The sequence below is a fragment of the Scophthalmus maximus genome, chromosome 3 (assembly GCF_022379125.1).
Source record: "Scophthalmus maximus strain ysfricsl-2021 chromosome 3, ASM2237912v1, whole genome shotgun sequence".
Lineage (NCBI taxonomy): Eukaryota > Metazoa > Chordata > Actinopteri > Pleuronectiformes > Scophthalmidae > Scophthalmus > Scophthalmus maximus.
Window position 1 is genome coordinate 17,568,681 of NC_061517.1, and position 25,183 is coordinate 17,593,863.

At 44.1% G+C, this 25,183-nt stretch overlaps 1 protein-coding gene across 3 annotated transcripts in view; it reads left to right on the forward strand.

Annotated features, from left to right (window-relative positions):
- The window catches only part of bsna (bassoon presynaptic cytomatrix protein a), a 102,349-nt gene that overhangs the window by 68,725 nt on the left and 8,441 nt on the right, over window positions 1-25,183 (forward strand). The window contains exons 4-13 of one of the 3 annotated variants that reach the window (XM_035645940.2): window positions 1,735-7,125; window positions 8,523-8,690; window positions 9,376-9,587; window positions 9,857-10,790; window positions 14,430-16,929; window positions 17,803-18,303; window positions 19,534-19,868; window positions 21,655-21,748; window positions 22,957-23,088; window positions 23,715-23,770. In XM_035645940.2, the coding sequence (XP_035501833.2) occupies window positions 1,735-7,125; window positions 8,523-8,690; window positions 9,376-9,587; window positions 9,857-10,790; window positions 14,430-16,929; window positions 17,803-18,303; window positions 19,534-19,868; window positions 21,655-21,748; window positions 22,957-23,088; window positions 23,715-23,755 (10,308 nt within the window). In that variant the 3' untranslated portion in view covers window positions 23,756-23,770. Of the gene's footprint in view, window positions 1-1,734; window positions 7,126-8,522; window positions 8,691-9,375; window positions 9,588-9,856; window positions 10,791-14,429; window positions 16,930-17,739; window positions 18,304-19,533; window positions 19,869-21,654; window positions 21,749-22,956; window positions 23,089-23,714; window positions 23,771-25,183 lie in introns of all 3 variants that reach the window. The other 2 variants (XM_047331255.1, XM_047331256.1) reach the window with 2 other exon arrangements.

Genomic DNA, 25,183 nt, shown 5'->3' on the forward strand with positions numbered 1-25,183 from the left:
CTCCTTAAGGCATTTTTGCTTTTTGTACTTGTACACCTAATTTTGTGAACTATAACATTTTTGGTGGTGACAGCCCAGGTTTAACTTTACTCCACTCGGTTGAAACTAAACTCTATGTACAAAACACAGGTTATTTCACACAACACAATGACTGGCACAGAGAGTTGATGCCTGGTTATTTAGAATTGTAAGCTGAATCAATTACTTTCTCCTCAAGTGTTGTCGTCCATGGCTGATTGGAGAGCATATCATTGATTCCCCCCTCACAGAAATCTGAGGCTGAAAGTGGCTGCGAGGCATTCAAGGATTACCTTGGGGAGGAAGAGTCAGTGAGAGACAAACACAGGGAGAGAATGGGTGAAATAGTGCCTCATTTTAGTGAGCTGGAGCTGTTTCTCCTGCTGAAATATGATCGGCATGCAATGAATATGCAAAACCACCAAGGCCCCTCAGCTGTTGTAATACTGCTGCAGGCCTTTTCAAAGGCTTTGCAGACCTTCCTCATTTGGGGAGCTGCTTGGAATTTTAAGTACAGAGAGCTCAAAGAAAAGTCTACTCTGAAGTATTGTAACCGTCATGAAAAGATTTTCATATATATGAAATTTCTATATATGTTGAATTCTTTCCTCCTCCCCTCTTTCCTTTACCAGGTTAGTCCCTTTGAGTTTATGATTTGGCATGTTAATAACCAGCATCCAATACAGAGCCATTGATGAAGGAGTTTTGAGTAGTTTTTATGTTCAAGTCATTTTGATTCCACATCTTTCTTTGAAAAAAAAAAATCCCCTCCTAAAAAACTGTTTGACTAACCTCTTTCCATCAATGGCTCAACAATTGTTTGAAAGAAAAATAGCTGCAAGTCACTTTTTGATAACTATAATAATGTTGTTTTTCTTCAGGCTGTCTTATTTTATTTTTGAAAATTCACTCCTTAATGAAGAAGATCATACCCTGGTTTTACTGTTGCCTTAAGCCCTATCTTTATTTCATAACTTAGTTGTAGTTACATTGCAATTAAATTCAAGTATTTTTTAAGATTTTGTTCAAAAGAGCAGACAGTTATAGTTATAGTCTGATATCTGATATTGTATGTTCAGTTTTGGAAATAGGATTGGCAAATTTCAGTCTTTCTCTGTGTAATCGTACATTAATTGTGCACTCTGTGAATTCAGTCCTGTCACTTTTTCTTCTTTTTTCTATGAGATAAATTGTAAGCATTCAATTTGGGCCCACATACTCAAATAGCTCATTAACAACTCAGGTTCGAAAAAAAGGCCTCATCGAATTAAGTTTAATTTCTGTAATGGGATTTAAGGGTTCATATGAAACAAACTGAATACTGTATTGTGCTGTCTGTTTGATATTTCAAAGTCTGTTACTTAATGGAGTTCCCTTCCGATATTTTTTAAAACATTATAGCAAGAATTGTGATTTTTAATTAATAAATCTATTATTTTTTTATTGCACAGGCAACGATGAGATATATCACTTCAATCAAGACCTATTTTTCCTTCTTAATTTTTTCTTTATTATTAATTTGTACATAGATATATTATACTGTGTATATATATATTGATTTCATATTTAAACTCAGGATCTTAATTTTGTGGGCTTAAACTGTCTACATTCTGTATGTTAATTTATTCTCACACATTGCATAAACTGACTAAAATGGAAAAACCCTAGCCTCCCCAAATCTAATGCAGTTTTCTTTCTTTATTTTTCTTTCTTTAGGACACAAAAAGCAGCAGTACACATGACTTGTCACGTAGCCCCCAGAGCCTCAGTGACACCGGCTACTCCTCTGATGGCATCTCCAGCTCCCACAGTGAAATTACAGGTCTAATCCAAGAAGAGGAGATGAAGCTAAGCGAGAGGGGAATCAGTGGGCGGGGCTCCCCACCAAGTCCTTCTGAAATTACCAAACTAGAGAGTTCCATGAGGCCTTTGCTGGAGAAGAGCCTCTCTGAGGAGAAGGCAGACAGAAGGGGAAGAAAGCACAGAGAAAGAGATCTGGATGACAGAGGAAAGCAGCGCCCACGGTCCCTGTCAATCCCACCAGATGCATACGACTCTGATGAGGAACTAGAGGACATAATGGAGGAAGAAGAAGATGGTGGGGACTGGGAGGGGAAACGAAAGGAAGGAAAGGAGGACAAGAAGGAGAAGAAAAAGAAGGAAAAAGAGGCAGAGCCCACAGAAATGACTGATGAGGAGTTTATGAGGAGACAAATAATGGAGATGAGTGCTGATGAAGAAAATGAAGAGGAGGAAGAGATGGAGGATGAGGAAGATGAAGGATATGGCTACCAGAAACCCAAGAAAAGCCACCATAAGCACATCATCTCTGACTCAGGGAAAGAGAAGAGACGTCTTCAGCACCACTCCAGCAGTTTTGAAGAGGAAACTAAGAGTTCTACTGATGTTTATAAAGGCTCAGTGGAGGAGGGTGAGGAAGATTTGATGGCATCACAAGGAGGCCTGAGGCGCTTCAAAACCATTGAACTCAATAATACCAATAGCTACAGCCGAGACATGGAGCTGGGCAATGAAAATGACCTGAGTCTTGATCGGGAACCAGAGCTAGAGATGGAGAGTCTGACAGGATCTCCTGAGGAGCGTTCTCGAGGTGACTACTCCTCCACTCTGCCACCTACTTCATCCTCATATGGCTCAGGTCAGTCTCCTACTTCCATCTCATCAATGGAGGAGGACAGTGATAGTAGCCCCAGCAGGAGACAAAGACTAGAAGAGGCCAAGCAGCAACGGAAAGCACGCCACCGCTCCCATGGCCCTCTCCTTCCCACCATTGAAGACTCTTCAGAAGAGGATGAACTGAGAGAGGAGGAAGAACTTCTGAGAGAGCAGGAGAAGATGAGGGAGGTAGAACAACAGAGAATAAGGAGCACAGCACGAAAGACCAAGAGGGATAAGGAAGAGCTGAGGGCTCAAAGGCGCAGAGAGAGGTCCAAGACACCACCTAGCAATCTCTCCCCCATTGAGGATGCTTCTCCAACAGAAGAGCTGAGACAAGCTGCAGAAATGGAAGAGCTCCATCGTTCTTCTGCTTCCGAATATTCCCCTCAGAGTCTGGACTCGGAGGCTGAGGGTTATGAATCAAAACTTTACAAGTCAGGCAGCGAGTACAACCTGCCTACCTTTATGTCTCTCTATTCACCAATGGAGAAATCATCAACAGCAACAACTACCACAGCACCATCCTCAGCTTCAAAACCTTTAAAGAGTGCTGAGGAAGTTTATGAGGAGATGATGAGGAAGGCAGAAATGCTTCAAAAACAACAAAAACAACAGCAGCAACAGCAGCAACAACATGGAAGGCCTGGGCAGTACTATGAGGAGGATATTAATGGACAAGGTTATGATGATGAGTATGAATACGAACAGGATCCAACAGGATATGACAATGAGGCAGCAGAAACAGAAACAGATATTTATGAAGAGATCCGACAAACTTCTCAGAACATAACCAAAATGCAGCAGGCCACTGATGAGCAAGTAGAAATTGAGATTGAGACCTCCTACCCAGACAAACAGCTGCTAGACACAGGCTCAGCCTTTGCCAAGCTGCTGGAGCAGAGCAATGCTCTCTTGACCCCAGGCACCAGCCCCACCCAGATCTCTGCTCCTGTGTCCTTTGCTGAGACTGGAGGAAGGATCCCAGATGTCCGAGTAACACAGCACTTTTCTGCAAAGGATGGACACAAAGATAGGATCAAAAGCCAGGCAGGAAAGAATGGAATAACCCCAGCAGTGGCTGCCACCACTATTGCAGCTTATGGAGTTTATGCCAGAGATGCAGTAACTATTTCACAGACTAGTTCAAGCCACACTATGACTTCTACTCAGTCTGGAATATATAGCCGACACACAGGAAGTCCTGCCACATCATCAGCCACAGTTTCAAGTGTATGCAGCAAGATTGCAGAGATTACCCAAGCCTACAGTCAAAGAGAGGTGATCACCAGGAGGGTGGGGGACACCAGGGGTGTGCAAGTGCGAGACAGCTCAACATCTTCTACTGAGAGAATTATTGAGCCACGTTCTCCCAAGTATACAACTTATTACAGGAGCACCAGTCCTCCACTTTCTCCCTCACCACCACCACAGAGTCCAACCAGATCACCTTCCAGAAGGGCAACAGCTGAGTTCTCCACACAAACATTTAGTTCAGCATTGCGAATGGAGTCAGCTGGCTCTGGACCCACATCTCCAGTGATGGCTCAGGGCACCCAAACGTCACATCGATCAGTTTCGCCGCGGCTATATCGACAGCAGGCTTCCCAAGATGCCCCATATTCCCCACCTCAAAGCCCAGCAAGACCAATGACAGTCAACACTGCTACTTCTCCTCTGTCTTCGCCTACCCGATTTAGCCGCCAATCAACCTTTGAAACATACTCCCCATGTGCAAGCCCTCCAGACACTCCACCTTACCAACAGTCTCCTACACGCAGTTTCTACCAGACACAAAGAGTGGAGAAGGTAAATGTGGGAACAAGTATGGTCACCACGGCCAGCACTTACACCAGAGGGTCTGTGTCAATGGATAATATCTCCCTTTGTCGAATATCTACTGTCCCAGGCACTTCTAGGGTAGAGCAGGGCCATATGATCCAAGGTGGAAGTGTTGTGGACCTCAGAACCGTCACCAAACCAGCTCCTATAATCATGACTGACCAAGGAATGGATCTCACCTCATTGGCCACTGAAAGCAGGAAATACCATGGTGTATCAGAGGGTAGCAGACATTCAACAATTGTCCAGCCACTGATTATGAACCTGAACAACCAGGAAATCACCACACCAACCACTGTGAGTGTCACTGTGGCTGCTTCAATGTTCATGACCCAGCCTAAACAGCCAACAGTCTATGGTGACCCGCATCAAAATCGAGTGGATCTGGGCCAGGGCATGGGTTCTGCTGTGTGTCTTTCACAGAACAAACCACAAATTTCACCTCCAACTGACCCATCAATACCAAAAATTGATGCCAGACTGGAAGACCTAAGTATCCAACAGAGAGAGCTACAAATTCAACAAGAGAAGCTGCAGATGCAACAAGAGCTTCTTGAACAGCAGTTGCATCAGCACCATCAGATGCAACATCAGCAGCACCAAGCATCTGCTTTGACCAGGTATAACCTTACTGGCCAGATCTCACCTTTACTTAAAAAAGACTTACTTGTCAGCCAGACAAGCACTTCCTCAGCTGTGGTCAGTGCGGTATCACCAGTAATTAACCCTGAAATGTATGGCACTGGTCCCATTGAGCTGAAAGGGAAGCCCAGTCCTCCGGGTTTGATGTCAGGTGGTAAATCCCCACATAGCATGGTAGTACAGATTGACGGAGGGCCAGAGCAGGCCAGGGCAGTAACTCAGCTAGTGAAGGTAGAAGAAGGACAGGATGCTTTGGATCAAACCGATGGCCAAATTAAACCTGACAACCAACCAGCTTGCTGTGATGTTGTTTACAGACTTCCATTTGGTGGAAGCTGTGTTGGTGTTTCTGAGAAAGAAGGCATAATGCCCCCATCTGCTCCACCTCTCACCTATGAGTCTGACCAAGAAAGACAACCTGGAAGGTACCATGAGTATCCAATTGATGAACGTAAGGCATACACGTTACCTTTCCCTGGTAAGCTCCAGCCTTCAATGTCGGATACAAACCTAGCTGATGCTGGGCTGCAGTCTTACCATTCTAAACTAGAGCCACACCTTCAAGTCTCAGGAGAACTTAGCATGGATCTAACTGCCATGAAACAGGGTTATGGAGGGTTTATAGGGATGCAGTATGGCTCCTATACAGATTTACGTCATGGAGGAGACATCACAGCCCAAACACTGCCCATTAGGAGATATAACTCTTTGTCTAACATCAGTTCAGACTATGGTTACACTGCTCGTGACATTGCTAGCTTCCAGGAAGCTAACTTGGCTCAGTACAGTGCTACAACTGCCAGGGAGATCAGCCGGATGTGTGCAGCACTCAATTCCATTGATCGGTATGGAAGCAACCCCGACTTGATGCAGTTTGGCACTTTGGGTAGAGGAACTGGCCCGGGGGCCGCTAGACTTGTAGCTGGTCTTGGCATGAGACAAAACCTCCTCTTTGGACTTGATGGGAAGCCAATCTCCCACAGTCAAGCACTAACCAACCTTATCAATGCCAGACAGGCCAGTCTCAGAGCTATGTACCCTGCTGCTATTAGGTCTTCTGATGGGATGATTTACTCCACCATTCAGACTCCCATCGCTTCTACACTTCCCATCACAACCCAGCCTGCATCTGTTCTTCATCCAATACTGAGGGGGGTCTACAGGCCATACCCTTCAGCCAATATGACACCTGTGCCCCTATCCAGTCTTAGCAGACTACCTATGAACCCTAGAATGCCCTTAGCCGGACAAGCTCCAGTTCGTCACCCAGCACCAGGTCTTCTCCAAACAACATCAATAACTGCCTCTTCTGCTGCTGCTGCGACTACTTCAGCACCAATTGGTGACCCATTGTCTGCTTCCATGACAATTACTAGCTCTACAGTCCAGGATGAACCAGTTTACCTTGGTAAAGGTGCCACGGTGACCTCCTCATCAGCAGAAATCACCTCTGTTGGAGGAACAGTTGTCATACCAACAGAGCCACAGCAGCAGCCAATAAACTTATCCCAGGCACACCTGAACAGTCAACAACAACAACAACAACAACAACAACAACAACAAGTGACAACTGCTCAGCAGCCACAACAGCCACCTCCAGCAGCTCATGCCTATCCACCCTCAGGTCCTTCACACACCCACGGCTACACTCAACCTCCAGTAGGCCCCTCTGCCACTTTGAGGGGTTTGCCAATTCCAGGGGGTCTTCCTCCCTTTCCTCCACCAGGTGCCATACACAAGGAGGGTGAAACTGAGGCAGAGAGGCTGCATCGGCAGCAGGAGCAGCTCCTGCAGATGGAAAGGGAGCGCGTGGAGCTGGAGAAACTTCGGCAAATGCGCCTGCAGGATGAGCTGGAACGGGAAAGGATAGAGCTGAAGATACACAGGGAGAAGGAACAGATTCTGGTGCAGAGAGAGTTGCAGGAGTTGCAAAGCATCAAGGAACAGGTAGAGGGAGAAACAGGAGGCCAAATGAAGAGTTTGATCGTTGGTGTCTTGTTTGATTGTTTTATTTTGCATTCGATATATGTTGTGTTTTGCCTTTTCTGTTTTGTGGTAATCTTACTGTCTTGTACCTGATTCAGTTTAAATAATTTTATGTAATGTCAATAGCTTTTGTTTCTCTGCAAGATGCTTTAACCCCAGAAATACTTGAAAAACTAACAAATTCTATGTACAGTATACAATAAATGCATGTCTTTCAATGCATGTCTATCAGTTCCTGAAGAAAGTACATGTATGAGACTGCGACAGTTTTATTATTTTTAAAAATGCCAGTGAAACCATTAAATATCCCTTTTAGAAGATGGTGTTAAAAATCTGTTTTAGATAAAATGCTAATGAAACTTAAGGACTGATGACTTTTTTGCTCAAAGACATGTTTGCATCCAGCCTGCATTACAAAAGTATAAATCTATTATCCGCATGCTATGTTGTGTATTTTAATAGATGTTCTCTTTTTATGAAGTGTGCATGACCATAACTGTAGTATATACATGGATTTGGAAACTCATGATGCTCAGATTTAGTTTGTAAAGTGGTTTCATGTTCAAAAGGAAAATGGAATACATTGTTTTGTAAAAACTTGCATTAGAATATATTGCTTTTCTCAGCTCCTTTTAGCATCATGCAAATGTTTTAATAGATAAGAGAAAGGCTAACATGACAATTTTCTTCTTTTTTGATAGAACAAGCAGTTGAAAATCTTTCAAGTTAACTCTGTTAAACAGGTGTGGAAGCATTTCTTAATGAAAATGAAGTAAAGGTGGAATGCTTAATGTGCATCTCATAACCTGGAGTATAGGTCAAACCCCTAACTCTTTATTTGCACCAGCCTGTCATTTAAGCAACACAGAATATCCATAAAACATTTTCTTATGGGCATTATATGACTGGCAATCGCAATAATCGGCACCTGCTGCACTTCATTTATGTTGCGCTTCCCTTCTTGTTTTTTGCAATATATGCAAAACTTCAACTTCAACTAACTTGGAACCATTTTCAAAACTAATCCATCAGCAGAAGAACAACTTCATGTCACATTCAGTTTCAAGAGTCTTGTGATTTAATTTGCATTTTTGAAATTTGATCCTTTTGTATACAACCAATTGTCCAAAATTCAACAACCTTGTCCTCTTTTGTCTTTACTGTCTCTCCCTGTCTCTCATTTTTTTCTCATCTTATCTTTTCTCCATCTTTTTCTTTATAATTTCTTCCCCTCTCACCTGGGTTTCTCTCAACCATCTCTTGTACCATGCTTCTCCATGATCCTGTCTTGTCCTTTCGCTCTTTGTTTTTGCCCATGTGTGCTTCTTCCTCTTCCTATTTCCACCGACACTTTTTAGGTTCTGCAACAGCAGCAACATGAACGTGAGAAACAACTTGTTCTCCAGAGGGAGCAGCTGGCTCAGCAGAAGTCCCAGCTAGACCAGATCCAGTCTTTACAGCATCAGCTACAGCAACAGCTTCAGGAACAAAAGAGACAGAAAACTGCTGCAGCTCAGAGTGTGCAGGTGAGGGGAGTAAAGGACTGGTAGATTGCTTATACAGTAAGTGGTGTGACATCGTCTAGCATTAATGTTGAAGCCTTCATCTATGAGGCAGCAGTGGCAGATAATTTTAGGATATAGAGAGTGTGAAATACAGAAGAAGCATGCTACAAGAAGCTCTCAGTAATGATCTTTGTCATTCTTTACTACACAAGCCTTACTCCTTGCCTACCTACTCTGTAGGTGTGTGATACTTCACTTTTTTAACAGGATATTATCTAGAGCAAAATTTTTCTCAGTGTTCATTAATCCACCTTACAACTCATTAATTGAGCTAGCAAAGAAAATGTTGTCTACAAAATCATTTGTGCATAATGAATGAAATTCAGTAAACAAAAGAATTAGAATGTGTTTTCTAAAAATGTTCAATTCAGCTGTTAACTGAATGGCAATGTAGAGTGTAACTCTAAATAGGCCATAGGTGGACTTAAACACTTGATCTGTTGTATTGTCAGACAAGACAATAACATATCACGTTCCATAACATAGGACCTTAAACTGAATTGACTTCTTGTTGCATGGTACATGCATTAATGTCTACACCCTGCCAGTTCTCTGAAAAGTTGTTTCACTCTCAACTGAAGGTTGAGTGGGGGAAACGTTCAACACCTAACAACCTTTTTTTCTAAAACTGGATGCCAACGGACAGATGGGCTCCCGTTCCCTCCCCAACTCCTCGTCAGAGATGTGTCTGAGGAGCCAGGAAGAGCACATGGAGACCAGGAGTAACATGAGGAAGCACAGCTCCATGACCAGGCTGAGCAGGGACAGTTTGGATGGTGAGGGCGTGGTCTTCTACGGCTCCCCCTGCAGGATTGTTGACAGCTGTGTGCAGACAGATGATGAAGACAGGGAGGAGAGGTAAAGATCTGTGTGTTGGAGTGTGGAGTGAGAGAGTGGACAGACATCTGTTTTGAGCATATAGGTGGATGGGGGTATAAATCTAGTACAAGTTGTGCATTGGGATTTTATTGTATGTAATTGAAGTTACACCCACAGTGTTCGGTATAGGCAGGTACACAAATATTTCCAATGATATCCTTTGTGCAACAACAAATATAAATCTAACTTGAAAAGTATTACTGCTCTGTCCCTTACTTCTTATTCTATTCTCCTCTCTCCATCACCAGGTACATGATGCGTCATCGTACCAGGAGGCGCGGTCGCAGCGTTGACTGCTCTGTCCAAACAGACGATGATGAAGACAAAGTTGAGACGGAACACCCGGTCCGCCGAAGACGATCCCGTTTCTCCCGGCACTCCGAGTCCAATGCAGCTGGCAGCAGCACTGCCACCACAACCAGTACAGCTTCTGACACAAAAACAGACACGCCCAAAATGGTATCCTCCAGTATCGCTGTCCAGACCATGAGGGAAATGTCTTGCCAGACGGAAGTTGAGCACCTAGGAAGAGTGTCCCCAGCAATCCATGTGACAGTACCAGACCCAAATAAAGTGGAGATTGTGCACTACATCTCCGGACCTGAGCGAACCCAAAAAGGACAGTCTCTAGCATGCCAAACTGACCAAGAAGCCCAGTCCCAGGGTGTTGTAGCTCCACAGCTTAGCGTACCAACTACAGTCAGTCCATATTCTTCCTCTACTAGTAGTGGTACACAACATTCCAGTTCTGCAGACCTTCTGACCCAGCAGCGCCAGCAGCACATTGCAGCGAACGCAGCCAAGTTTGAGCGCCGTCGCCCTGACCCACTAGACATCAACTACCAGCCTCACAACCACCTCCACAACGAGTCCATCTCCAGCATCATCCGGCAGCAGCAGACAGTCCCCAAATCTCCACAAGTCCTCTACTCTCCAGTTTCCCCTGTCTCCCCTCACCGCCTGCTGGAGACTTCTCTGTCCAGTGAGCGGCTGAACAAGGCCCATGTCACACCTCAGCAGAAGTCCTACACAGCAGAGTCTCCCCAGAGACACCAATCTATGCCCCGACCCATCAAGAGCACCCAAAGGTCCATGTCAGACCCTAAGCCCCTCAGTCCTACCACAGATGAACACACCAAGGCCAGGCTGTCCCTGTATCAACAACAAGCACTCCAGAGCCAGGTAACGTCACTCAAGCCATACTGATATTAAAACACATTGAAAGATAAAATTAGAAGTATAGGAGTTATTAAAATGGGTTCAGAGTAAAAGTCTAGAAAAGCTAGTTAAACAGTGGAGGTATGGGCTGCCCAAGAAAACTAATTTTATGGGCAACATGATGAATGTTATCAGCTAGACTAAATTCTGTATTTTTGTTGTATTGACTATTTGCACACAAACCATACAAAAAGCACATTTTGCAATACAAACAACACTTTAATGATATGTAGCCCAATCTTATAACTGGTGCAAACCGGCACCAAGTGCAACGCAAATGTCTTGACTCGTTTCAGACCGAGTGCGACACAGGTTTCATTTCCCCATGTACTGTAGCACCTAAGTTGTTTAAACAGCAAATGCACTTGCATTTAAGCATCTCTGCCAACCAGGCCAAGAGCTGTTTGGTCTTAAAATGAGGTGTGGTCAGGTGAATTGGTGGTACATTTGTCTTGTGGCGGTGGAAAGCAATTGCACAATTGGCCAACTAAAACATGGTCTGAGATGGGTGGTGCAGTATTTCTCTGCATTATCAAGAAAGTAATATGAACCTATATTGGCAGGCAAACAACACCTGTATCATCTGATTGCTACTAACATGAAATGGGATATGGGACATGGCACTCTCCCATTTTCTTATAAAATCTAATACACATCCATGATTAATTAAGATACTAAGTACATTGCTTTTAAACAAAATGTGATGGGTGGAGCTACCATTTTTTCCACTATTAAACTAGCAAAAATATTTGGATTTGGACACACATTGCACTTGTATCGTGCACTTTAGACCATTGGCTGATTTATCACATTTGATTAAAAAAAAATAAAGCATTAATTCACACCGTCATTATCTTTGCTCTAGACTCACTTATGTTGTTCAGTGCCGTCGAAACTTGCCAATGCCATAAATACTGAATGGCCTCTGTGACTTTGATTGAAAGGATTCCTTTCTTTCCACGTTTCCACGTTTTTATTTTGTGCGAGCTATGAATGTTTTATGCGAATGCTATGATGACTGATTCCCTTTGTTATGGATTTTTCATATTTAATGATTGTTTTATTTTCTATGTGGTTTAGGGCAAACTGCGTATTAAGTTTACCCAATTCCTTATTTGAAACAAATGCTATCTTACAAGCTGAAACCAAATCTCAAATGAAAAAGAAATACAAAGTGCAATCCACTGTTGAGCTTTCTTGAGCCCTTATTGCAGAAATCTTTGGTTAAGAAAAGTGGTTCAACAGCTTGTCTACAAACTAACTCAATTCAATGACTTAACTATAGATGGCTGATTTTTCTTCTTGTTAGTTATACATCCTGTAGCTTCATGATGGTACAGTCTGATGCTCTCTCAGGTACTCATTAGGCTAATTTATGTCTAAGTTTAACTGTGGTTTGGGCATCTATAAATTACTTATATTGGATTATGGCACAAGGAAAAAAGAAAGTAATTCTGTGATTTAATAACTACTACAGGGTCATTATAAGCTCCTTTACTTACAAAGCAGGAGAAATGAATCTTCAAAATGACAACTGTATGCTTTATCATTATAACAGGGATCATTGCAGGTGGCCAACTTCTCTCACAGTGAAGACGTTTTGGAGTAAAAGACTTGATTCTTAAGATCCAATTAATAAAGATCTCATTTTTAGTAAGACAAAGGTATTATTATTAGTTGTAGTAGTAGAAGTAGTAGCATTATAGATCTTCATTTTTGATGCAACTGAGGTTGCAAAGTGCCTCACACAAGGCAACTATTATTACATTAAAACATTACATAATCAATGTAAAATCTTAAAATTTGAAACACCATTAATATTGCAAATCGGTAGAAATGTAATAAAACAAATGCAGGGACAATTCAAGCTTAATCAAGTTTTAAAAGTCTTTTTTACAATTAGAGTCTGTTTTAAGAATAGATTTAAAATGTGATACTGACTTTGTCAGCCTTATTTCAAAGACTGTGTTACCAGTGCTTGTAAGATGAATTGCTGATGCATTGGATTAGAGTTACGCAATTAATAAGTCATGGTCCAGCTCCGCTTATCAATATTGAGTCATGGTAGTTATGTGATAAATCACCCCTTTGATGGTATATTTTCGCTCCTCACACTGAAGTGTCAGGGGTATGATTTCATTGCCCACATGCTCAGATTGTGTGATTAATAAGTTCCTAAGGGGATTATATATATATATAGAGAGAGAGAGAGAGAGAGAGAGAGAGAGAGAGACATGAAGATATGATAAACAACACATTGTATAATCTATTCATGAATTCCAAGTGCTGCAACATGTTTAGTAGGTGAATGAAAGTTATGGTGTCTACATATAAAAAAAGATGAACTCTCAGTCATTTAACGTCCATGTCAGCACACACACACACCATACGTTAAAGACAAGAAAACTTTTTCAACATAATGAAAATGCACAAAATTAATCTCTGTAGGTGCATACCTGTCCGAGTTGTTGGACCCAGAACAGTCTCCAGAACAGCATAAATTCAACAAGACTTTGATTCAACAAGGTTTGGTAACATTCAATTTTGGTTTCGGTAAATACCGACCCCAAAGCATGTACTAGCTTTTGGCCATATGGTCATGCTGTCAACCTCCTAATTCACAACTGAATAGAGATTTATTCCTGGACAGTCGCCAAACATTTAATTACCAGAATTTGTTAAGATAAGCTGGTCTATTCAAACAAATGTCACGTATCTTTTGTGGTTCCATGATATATTTCTTATCAAAAAATAACTGAACCAAGATTTATTTCAGACCATCTTAGTGCTGATGGTCACACAGCTTTTAATAAATTATCGTTCCTTTTGATCGACTTCAATATTTGAATCCTTAAAACAACAATTAGATTTAACATAATTCAAGTTGTTTGCATTAGATTTACTGTATTCATTAACCTCATTTGCCACAATTCTTTTGTGTATTTTTGTCTTCTAACACCAATTCCACCTTTGCTTCCTGTCGTCCTGTCTGTGTTTCTCCTTTGTCTCCCCTGTATATCCCTATCGTTGCGTCCTCTTGTTTTTCTGTTCCTTGACCTTTTCTCTTTTTGAGTTTTCCTCTCTCGTCTTCCTCCTGTTTTGTTCATCTCACCCCCTCCACACACATTTATCCCTCTCCATTAATCTCCTCCTACAATATCACTCTACCCCTTTTTCTTTTTCTCATTTTATTCTATCTTTCACCTAACCTGTACCCTACATTCCCCTATACCTGGTCACTCCTTTCTACTCTCCTCGCGTCCCTCTCTATATTCCCCATTCTTTGTTCACTTTTTCTCTTTAATCATGTCTTCATGTCTTAATCATTCACATCTTTCATCTTGTTCCTTTCCATTATCCCCGTCCATGTCATATTTCCATTTGGTTTCCACAAATATATTTTCTCTTCCCACCTTTCCTCACCCTACCTTCTACCATTTTCCCATCTCCCATCCCTCTCCATTCAACTTGTATTTACTGCCATCACATTAATCACTCATACTACACTCCTATGTTCTTGTACTTTACCTTTCCAATCCCTTTCTTTCCATGCTTCTTTGTTTGCTCTCCCATCGCTCCTTCCCTCTCTCTCTCTCTCTCCAGCTGGCAGCCCTACAGCAGAGCTCTTTGCTCCGAAAGGTCAAGCGTACCCTGCCCAGCCCTCCTCCAGAGGAGACCACTACAGCTGCACATCTGCCCATGATGACGCCCTCCCTTCAACAGGTCTTCCTGCCCTGTGTGCCCAGCCTCAAGCCCAGCTCCCGGTCTGGCCTGGCAGCTAAAGCCAGCCTTCTCAAAGACCTCACCCACGAGCTGAAGGCCGTGGAGCAAGAGTCAACCAAGCTGAGAAAGCAGCAAGCTGAACTGGAGGAGGAAGAGAAGGAGATTGATGCTAAACTGAGATACTTAGAGCTGGGGATCCATCAAAGGAAAGAAACACTGGTCAAGGAGAGGGAGAGGAGGGATATTGCCTACCTGAGGTGTATGGGAGACACAAGGGACTATATGTCTGATAGTGAGTTGAATAACCTACGTTTAGCAGCTGCAGCTGCATCACATGAGACCAATGGACTACTGACAACGAGGCCAAGCACTGCCCCTCTCAGTCAGTTCACTGGTGATTTCAACACAGCAGCCCAGTACCCACCCAGCTCATCCTTTATTTCATGTCAGTACCCCCAGAGCCAACCTGCAGCACCAACTCAACAATCAAGTGTGCCATACCAGTCTTCAACATTCAGCCAACCTCCCTACCCAACAGTGTCGCAGTCCCAGGCACTGCCACAGCCCACACCCCTCCAGAGCCATATCCCCCCTCCAGGACCCTCATACCAGTCTCAAACCTCCTATTCCTCCCACACCTACCCCCAAACTCAGCCCCCTTACCCCCAGACAGACATGGGGTTACCAGCTGCACCTCAGCCCCAGCAGGGGCAGACAGGTTTTGGGCCTGCACCACCCGGTCAGCCTCCATACCCCACCAACAGCTCACCTTATCCCAGTGCTGTGTCCTACCCCAGCCAGACCACCCCATACCCTGGGCAGCACCAAGCTGATATTCTGACAGTCCATCCTGGAAGACCCAGGCAGACGTCACTTGCTGATCTGGAGCACAAGATGCCCACCAACTATGAGACGATCAGCAACCCCACAGTGGTGGTCACCACCACGGCCCAGGATGCTGCCTATTCCAGTGCAGCCCCCTCTTATGGCCAGTACACTGGAACGACAACCATGGCCAGCTCCTATGGGCCCTATGGTTCAGCACCTGTGTCCAGCAGCTATGGTGGATATTCTACCATGCCACCCAGCACTTATGGGCAATATACTTCAACATCAGTTAGTTCATATGGCCAGTATACCACAACCACTGCTAATACTTATGGCTACACTACCACCACAGCCAGTTCTTATGGACAGTACACTCCTACAGTATCCAATTCTTATGGGCACTCTGTAGACAGTTCCTCAACCTACGGCTCCGCAGAGGTGATGTATGGGGCTCCTGGCTTAGAGCAAAATATCCCAAGGAACTACATGATGATTGATGATGTAAGCGAGCTGACGGCAAAAGACGGGCTGGGCACGACGACAGTGGACATGATGCATCATGGCGGCAGTGGGCGTTACCCGGGCGAAATCCACGGCCACAGCAGCACCATTGGCAGCACGACGCGTGGGGGAACTGGCAGCTCCTCGTATGGCAGGGCACCCGAGGAGGAGGCAGCGATGCAGGAAGAGCTTTACGACCACCACGGCAGGGGTAAGAACAGCTACAGGCACGGACCTCTAGGGGGCAGCAGCAGCAGCGTGAGCGCTAGCATGGGTGGGGGATCACCCTATTACTATGACTACGACTACAAACATGGCAGCATTCGCTCCGGGGTACAGAAACCTTCACCATCCTCCAGAAGCCTCCTGGCTCCTGCTGTCATGTCCTCCAAGCGCAGCAAGCACAGGAAACTGGGGAGTATGGAGCAAAAAATCTCCAAGTTTTCCCCCATCGAGGAGGCGCGGGACGTGGAGGCAGACTTGGCCTCCCATTCCTCAGCTACAGGTGGGGCTTACCCCTCATCCCACATTCGAGGGCGCCAGCTGATCGAGGATTACGGCTTTAAGAGGGGTCCTTATGAGGCGGGCAGTGGCACCACTCATGGTGGTCGGCACTATGGTTCGATGGTGGAGGAGGACGATCGGATTTACTACACCTCCACTGGCCGCTCCCGTTCCACAGGCTACGGCATGGACAAGATCTCAGCCAGGGACTACTCTGGGTATCGCAGCCGATCCTATGAGAGGGACGATCGCTCCTACCGATCTGGCTACAGCCAGGGGCGCCACCCAACTCGGCAGTACTCTGAAGAGGAGAGTCCACTCAGTCCCCTGGGGAGGTTCATGGGTTCTGGTCGATCATCAAGCTTAGGTCCCGACCCGTACGACAGTCGCAGCAGTACATGTCACTACTATTATGGTCAATATGGTTCCAGCCACTCGCTGCCAGACGTACAAGACCACATACGGGACCTTCCACGGACACATGTCTACAAATCGGATGATACGTACATTATAGACGATTATCATTGCGCTGTGTCAGACAGCGAAGGTAATTGTGGGGGCTGAATGCCCAAGCAGTCTCACTACCTACTACTGCCCCCACCGTTTATCTAAACGTCCCCCACCCACCCAGAGGCTAGGCTTAGCAAAGAGAAAGAAAGACAAAGTGAGGCTGAGACAGCCGTTGCATGCTGATGTTTTCTTCTTCCTGAGTAACTTGGAGCTCTATTATCAGTGGACTGCTGTCTGTCTGTCTGCCTGCCTGTCCGTACTTCCGCCTGTTCGTCCAGTCGTCTGTCTGTCCAAAACTCGCATGGTTCTTCGGCGTGGTCGTTTTCTTCATTCGCTACACTGTGATTCACTTGAAAGGTGTTCTTTGCACGACACAGATGCATATGGTTTCTTTACAGGGATTTATCTTTAATTATGTGTATGGTATTTATCTTTTGTTTACATGATTATTGATTTATGTATTCTTTGTCTACACTGCAAAGCAGTCCCTCAAAATCAATTGTATACTAAATCTTCATTTTCCAAGAGGTGCTGGCAATAATTGTCTTACTGCCATTATCAAGCCATAGCATCGAGAATATGCTCTTTCTTGAGCCGGACTTGTTTTAAGTATGTTTTTGCAGCATTTGCTTAATTTTGAGTACAAAAACAGTTGCCAAAACGGGCTGTTTTGCAGTGTTTTATCCTGTGTATATTGTCTTGTAATGTGTGAAGACAACGTGAAGTGTATTCTGCATGGAGGTAAAAGTTTATTTTTATTTTCTGCCTTTCTTTCTGTCTTCTCCCTCCTGTTCTTTTCTTTTGCATGCGGTCGGTCTTCTTCTACCTGCCTCCTTCCTACTTTCAGCCTGCATGCCGCTGTCTCCGAACGACATGGAGATTGACTGTGATCTGCTCTCGGTTTCCAAAGCCTACCATCTGGGCCAGGAAGAAACTGACTGGTTTGAGAAGCCGCGCTCCAGTTCTCGACACTACGGCAGCAGCCACTCGTCTGGGAGAAGTCGACACGGTGTCAAACACACTTACCATGATTATGATGAGCCTCCTGAGGAGGACCTGTGGCCCCAGGATGAATATGGCCATGGAGGGAGACACTCTTCATCCCGTGACAACCGGCACCACGGCAGCACTGGTCGCCACTCGTCCTCTTCACGTCATGCAGATGAGCCAAGGTCCTCGAGGTCTTCCAAGGGGCACCTCAAAGACCCGTCAATGAGACACGACCCTTCAGCGCGATCATCCTCTACAGGAAGGCGTGGCGAGTCAAGGTCTGGAGGGTACCACCCTTCTGACTACTCACGGGATCCGTCTGGGCACCACCACGGCCAGCGATCCTCCAGACAGGGAGACCCGCACAGATCCTCACGTAGCAAGTCCCAGCCGCCAGTGGACATGCAGGGCCAACCACCAGGTACACACAGGGCAAATTAACACCTGACAGAGTAACAACAAATTTCAGCGTTGACATTTAACCTGAATTTAATCTTCTAGTAAAGTACTGTAAAAATAGTAAATCTCAAAGCATTCTTCAGTACATAAAAAATGTTGTACAACTAGTTGTTTGTTTTCAGACTAATTCATGCATTTGTTAACTGACTTTTCATCCCTTTAAAGGTGTAGAATTAAATGTATGATATTATATAACATAAATTGTAATGTTATTCAGTATTTTGAAGTAGTAAAAGATACATCACGCAAAAACCATGTGCTCCTTCAATTTTAGGCCTAGAACAATATTAGATCTCATTCAAATTATTCCCAGTGCAGGCGATCTGGCTGCTGTCCAGGATGAGGAGTGTTGCCAAAATGTGTTCATTTAAAACAAATTATATGTTTGACCTGGCAACTACCAGACATATTTCTAATTTACATTTCTGTACTTTCTCTTCTATAAACTATTTTTTAACAGCTCTCATTGTCGATTAAATTAGACCATGAGTCCTATTTAATGAATTAAGTGACAATTCTATAAATAGATCCCACAGACCTAGACTACATTTCCTTAACTACCGTAGACTCTCAAATGTAACTGTTGCAATAATAAGTTGTGATCCTTGGATAAGATCTCTTTTCTTATTTAGGTCTCAGGCAGACATATTTCATATGCCTCTCTGCTAATATGGAGTTTGATGCTCTTTCACAATAAACTGTCCCCTCAGGGATCAACAGTTTTAATTAACTATAGCAAGCGTAACTTTTCAAAGGAAATGTTTTCTCCCAGGACACCACTGTGGCTGTGGTTTTAGGGAGTGAACTCATTAAATCACTGGTTTGATCTTTGCTCATGACATTTGTTGCTTGTCATTCTCGCTTTCATTCTCGCTTTTCCTGTCACTTGCTATCGTAGACAATCTAAAAGCAAAAAAATGCCATTGTAATAAGAAAATAAGCTAAACTTTATTGTAAAATGAATACTATAGTTCTTTAATCAGATGATTGTGGAGTTTTATTCTGACAAAAGCAGAACACCCTCAGAGGCAGACATGATCTTTTGGCAGAGATAATCTGACTAGAAACATTGAGTTTTTTAGTCTCTGTGTCATGTGGCCTTCTTTAGTCCTTGTGGTAAGATGAGACAGTTTTTGAACAATTAGTGCAAACTTTTCATAGAATAAAAAAAATCTATTGTTCCTTCCCTCAGGCTCTTCCAGGTCTGGCAGCAGCTCGACCCGGGCTCAGGGCCCCGCAGGCGGACCTACAGGATCAGGGCGACAGGGCGGTCCCGGTTCCCAGACGGATGGGGGACCAGGACAGAGGGCCCAGCTCCAACAACAAGCCCAGACATCAGCGGCCAGGCCAGGGCAGCCCGGTTCCGCAGTAACCACCGGCCCTCAGCAGCAGACCCCAACCCAGGGTCAAGGCATGGGCATGGGCATGGGTCAGGGGCAGGCCAAACCAGGGCAGATGGGACCAGCAGGTGGACCCATGGGGCAGGCCAGGCAGACAGGTCCGGCAGGAACCACGCCAGTCACCATGGTGAGCACACAGAGGGAAGCCAGGTTGTAGAAAGAAATAGAAATGAGGATGTTGCAGCAGTTTCTTCTACTTGATACGCCAAAGAGAGGAGGGTATTGTAAGATAATCAAACAAAATATGAGGTTAAATAACACATGAAAAAAAAATGTATAGCTGTAAGCAATGTTAAAATGCAATAAGTAAGTATTGTGAATTGTGGTACATTCTCAAAATAAGTCATCTTGATGGAAAAATGTTCTCATCAATCATCTTCAGCCAGTCTTTACCCTTGGCACTCGTTTCCATGATCCCAGATACAAGGACTGATCCATCCCCTACCAGTTCATTCGGTTCATTTGAATTCTGCTGTGCCTCTGTTGGCAGGCCTTACCCAACACAGTGATTAACACAAAGGCAGCTGATAACTCAATGTTGCTGATTCACGCTCGGCTTGACACTGACGAAACTGGCACCCAAAATGTCTCCCTGCATTCACTCCATAATCATGAATCCATATAAATCTATTTGCCGTTTAAGTCTAAAAATCTGCCTATTGACATGTATCATAAAAAATCCATGCAGTCGAATGTTTCACTTCCTGACACCACTCTGCCACATGAATGTGCTGCCAATGACGTTCACAAAGCCGCTGCCGCCATGTCGATTATGAATATCCCCAAATAATTTATAATATGCTTTCACTGCTGAAGGCATTTGTGATTTCCATATTGCTGCATTGTTGCGCTATCAGTGGGAAAGCAAATTGAAATAATTCATACGGTCCGATATCAAGTTATGCAGAAATTTGTCTGGAATTATTCTGAAAGCTCCACCGTGGAGTAGCTCTGACAGGGTGCCATAAACACTAAATATAATTCGTTATATGATTATTATTCAGTCTGCAAACTCATTCACTTACACCCTGATGTTAGGTCCATTGTGTAATTAAAAGAATTGATTAAGCGGCTTTCCGGTAAATACTGGAATGCCGTGTGCTGCGCTGTGCATCGTAATTCCTCACCTCCGTTTTGCTGCCGCTAGACTGGAGTCAGTGGGAAACAAAAACTGAATTATATTTGATTAACTGGCATCAGTCCAGTAATCTGTCAAGTCCTGTTTTTTGAGCGACGCACAGAGCTTTACAGAAAACAGACGTCACAAAGTAAAAAAGAGAAAGGAGCCATATGTCCTGTGTCATGATGGCAATAACGGTTATACTGATGGGTATCGGCAAAGGTCTGGTTCTCTTTCTTTCCTCCGTCAGTGCAGGAGCCACTGTAGTTCAGCCACTGCGTCACAAATGTTTCTGTATGATCGGCGATAGTATTCATATTAAGTGTGATGTGCACCGGTCTAATATCCCATTTTGACTAAGTGGCTGAGGGCTGTAGATACAAAACAACTGCAGTGATGAAATATTTGGCTGCTTATTTTAAGGGGAAGTTTTCTAACGGGACCTCCAGCAGCTGCTCTTAGTGGGAGATCTATTTTTCAGCAGGAAGCCTCAGACTGACAGTCGACTGTGTTGACTATGCTGAAACTGGTCGTTCAGTCGGTCATCATTCACATCATTCTGTCACAACACAACAGGCTTTCACTGTCCTCCTCTCTCGCTCCATCTTTTATCTCTATTTTCTTTTATCTCTGTTTTCTTCCTCTCGCTCTAATGAACCCACAGATCCCTCATTCCTCCCATCCTTCACCAGCTTTGTCAATGGTTCTCCTCCACTGTCTTTATTTACCAGGGTTTTACTGTGAAAAATAGAGCTTTACACAACTTACGCTCCTGCTCTCTCTCTCTCTGCAGGCCAAGATTGACACTCCTCCAGCAACAGCTATTGGCGCAAAGGCAGCGCCCGTCATGGCTTCAAAAGCTGCCCAGCCCCCACTCACAGGCATAGGTACAGTACAGTACAGTACGCACGCACGCACACACACACGCACGCGCAAAAACTCACACTTGCCAGCTGTAGCCCCCCTGTGTCTGTATTATGTAACACGGAGGTTTGAGATTAATCTGCAGATAATCCCACAGTGGAAAACACACAGGAGGGGTTTCACTTCATGGCGCCCGATCAGCCTGAACGTGCCAAGTCACTATGTGGTGATTCATTTATTGATGAGGTATAAATAAATATAAAAATGGACGTAGGCTCCGAGTCCAGAAAGCGAAGCTTATACGGAAGTGAGTTTCTATAGAAATCTATGAGAAACTGATGGTTCTTTTCAATTGATTTATAACATCAGTAAACATTTTCCTGAGCAGTTTTATGGTCTCAATCTCTAGTTTCATACATGATGTTCATTTTGTAAATTGGGGTCTCATAAATAGACGATAGAGCAAAGTGTGTATTGGGGACAGGGATACTGTGTGATTGACAGCTAGTACCGTCCAATAGGTGCATGGTTGCAGGTGTAGGTGGACGTGCAGTGGACGAGCTCTCAGCCCCCCCCTCCTCCAAATATGGTTAAATACAAGCGGTTTCAATATGTCAGTTTAGAAAACTGTGTTTGGTGTTTTTTCACTCTTTTAGTGCCATTTAATTGACCGAAAGATTAATTGCTAAATTAATTGTTAAATTATATGACAATTAAAATGATCATTCATTTCAGCCCTACATCTTTTTTTTGTGTATTTGCTTCGCCATGCTGTAGCTGATGGGGTGTGTTATTGGATGTTCAGCTGGATGGGCCCCCGAAAATCTGCGCCAAGCTAAATTAAGAGCTTAATGAATGTTTCTGCACTGAAACCTATACATCCACTAATAAGCCGTGACAGTGTGCTGAATTGTATTTTAGATGTTTTTTTCAAGAACAATTTGGTCAAATATCGATCTCCCTTTTGGCAATTAGGGCTGCACGGTGAAGAACTTTTAAAAAGGTTGCACAGTCTTTTGGTGGAATCAGTCAGTCTGTCCTTCAGTCAGGGAAACTTTTTCTACTCCCCACGCTGTTTTAATTTACAGGTCATGTTTGGTACCCACAATGAAAAACAAAACCATACGTACACCATTTAACTAAACGTGCAGATACTGACCCCTCGTCGCCTCTGGATCCCTTTTCTTCTTTTCCTCCCTCTCGTCTTCCCCCGCTCTGTTCTTCTGTCCAGGCTCCAAGGCGGTTCCTAGGCCGGGGGGGATTGGCAGTGCGGCAGCAGGTCAGCCTGGCATGGAGGGAGACAGCATGTTGTCCAAGATCCTGCCTGGAGGAGCCGCTGAGCAGGCCGGCAAACTGGGAGACGGTACCACAAATGACACAAGCATAATAACGATGTAGTCATAATATAATGGAAAGCATTAGTCTAGTTGAAAGGGTAGCTTTAACTTCTATTAATCATTAAGTTAATAGTATAATAATTATTCTCTAATTGTACTTTCCATCTATAGACTTACCTTGTCAAATTCTCTAAATAATAACCCATTGAGAGATTTCTGTATTGGCCATCTGGGCACACGGACCCAGGGGCTCATGGGGCCCCCTGGACCTCCGTTTGAAGTGATAGAAATAGTTCTCATTGGGAAGACGATCAAACAACTACAATGACAGCTTATGATTAGCTTTAAAGGTTTGAATGAGTGAATGAAAAACTACACAGAGGCGCAAAATGAAAAATGCAAAGCAGCTAATTGAGAGCTGCAAAAAGACTGAAGAGAAACCAAGTTATTACCACGGCCATGTAATAGCATGGACATTACAAATGTATAAAAGTAACTCAATGGTTCGCTTTCGAGTCACTATCAAACTGAAAATACTGCAGTTTATTTCATGTCTTTTTTAGTGTAAATCACAAACTAAGCACTTTGATTAGGTGTTCAGTTTTCCCCTCACTTCCATCTAAACCTTTTTCTCTTGTCCACTCTCCTCCAGCTATCTCCGGTTTTGGCAAGAAGTTCACCTCTTTGTTCTGAGGTGCTACTATCAAGGTATGTAGTTTCTTTTTGTTTCCTTTTCTCCAATGTGTCTCAAACTGTCATGTGCAAAGTCAGTCCATAATTAGATATTTCATAAAAGGAGTAATGGAACTGGAAGGTGATTTACTTTACAGGTAGCTGAGGTATTTTATATTCAAAACTCAAGCAGTGTGACAGTTTGCCATTCAGCTCATTTTAATTTATAGTCTTGTTTACGTTCATTATGCACAAACCACACTTTCATGCAGAGCGAGTGGACTGATCTCGTGAATAAACGGAGCCAGCCATATGACTGCACGTCTGAAAAGACCCAAAGGCAAAGGCCGCCTGCAAAGTCCATCATCGGCGTCACGGCAGCAGTGCTTTTGGTCAGGGTTTCACGTACAAAGAGAAAGCGGAAACACTTTGCCTTCGCGTCAGTGAACGAGTGCGTCTCAAGCATAAGGGTATAAAAATAAATTACTGACATGCTGCTAGCTCAAAGTCATCCCCGGACTTCGACGGACTTCCCTGTACGGCGCGTTGTCGGCAGCGGGGAGTGGGCGGGAGTTTGTACGGCAGTGTTTCTATGTGTGAGTCTGTTTGATTCGCTTTCTCCTTCTCGCTTTGTTTCTCTTTGTTGCATTAACAATGACAATTACGACATATTCCTTCACTACCAATGCGCCCAGTCCGCGTGTGTCACACTTCACACCAGCGTAGTGGTGTCAAGTCGAGGGTAAATACAGTATAATGTTCACACCCTCAGAGCTGTGGACCGTTCACTGCTTTGTGTTTTGATTTACTTCAGACTGAATAACAAAGACTGAAACAAAAGTTCTCAACAGAACCCAGTCTGCGGTCGTGCCCTCAGCTCCGAGTGGCTGCACTTACACACAGCAGCACGGCTTTGACGTGAACGCTGCTCAGCATTGAGCGCGTTAAACACCAGCTGCGGCCGGAGGTATTCAGTCGTAATTCAAAGTATTGGAAGATGATCACTTTAAAGGTAGAGGAGAAGCGAAGGCATTGCGATGATGATCACATTAAATCTTGAAGGGAATCGCATTTCTTTTTAGCAATTCGTCCAAGAGATCGGGGGAATGTCAGGGGATCTCCAATCATGATTCGTTCCCTGGGCACTATCGACGTCTGGAGTAGTCGTAACAAGTTGTCAGGTTATTTCCGTCCTGCTGGTCAGGTGGCATTTAAGGGAAAAAGAAAGGCTTCACACGTTCGGGAGGATCGATCCTGTCGGGACAACGAATGTCAAATGACAAAACTCCGAAGTTTTATGGAGATATTTCAGGCTCCAATCCCTGGAGCCGCGCCACCAGCACGGCTAAAAATGCACGAGTCAGCAACACAGCCACAGACCTCAGATGTTCATTGCAGCGCTAGAACTTGTTCTCTGATATGTAAGACGATGAGCTCTGAAAAGGTGGG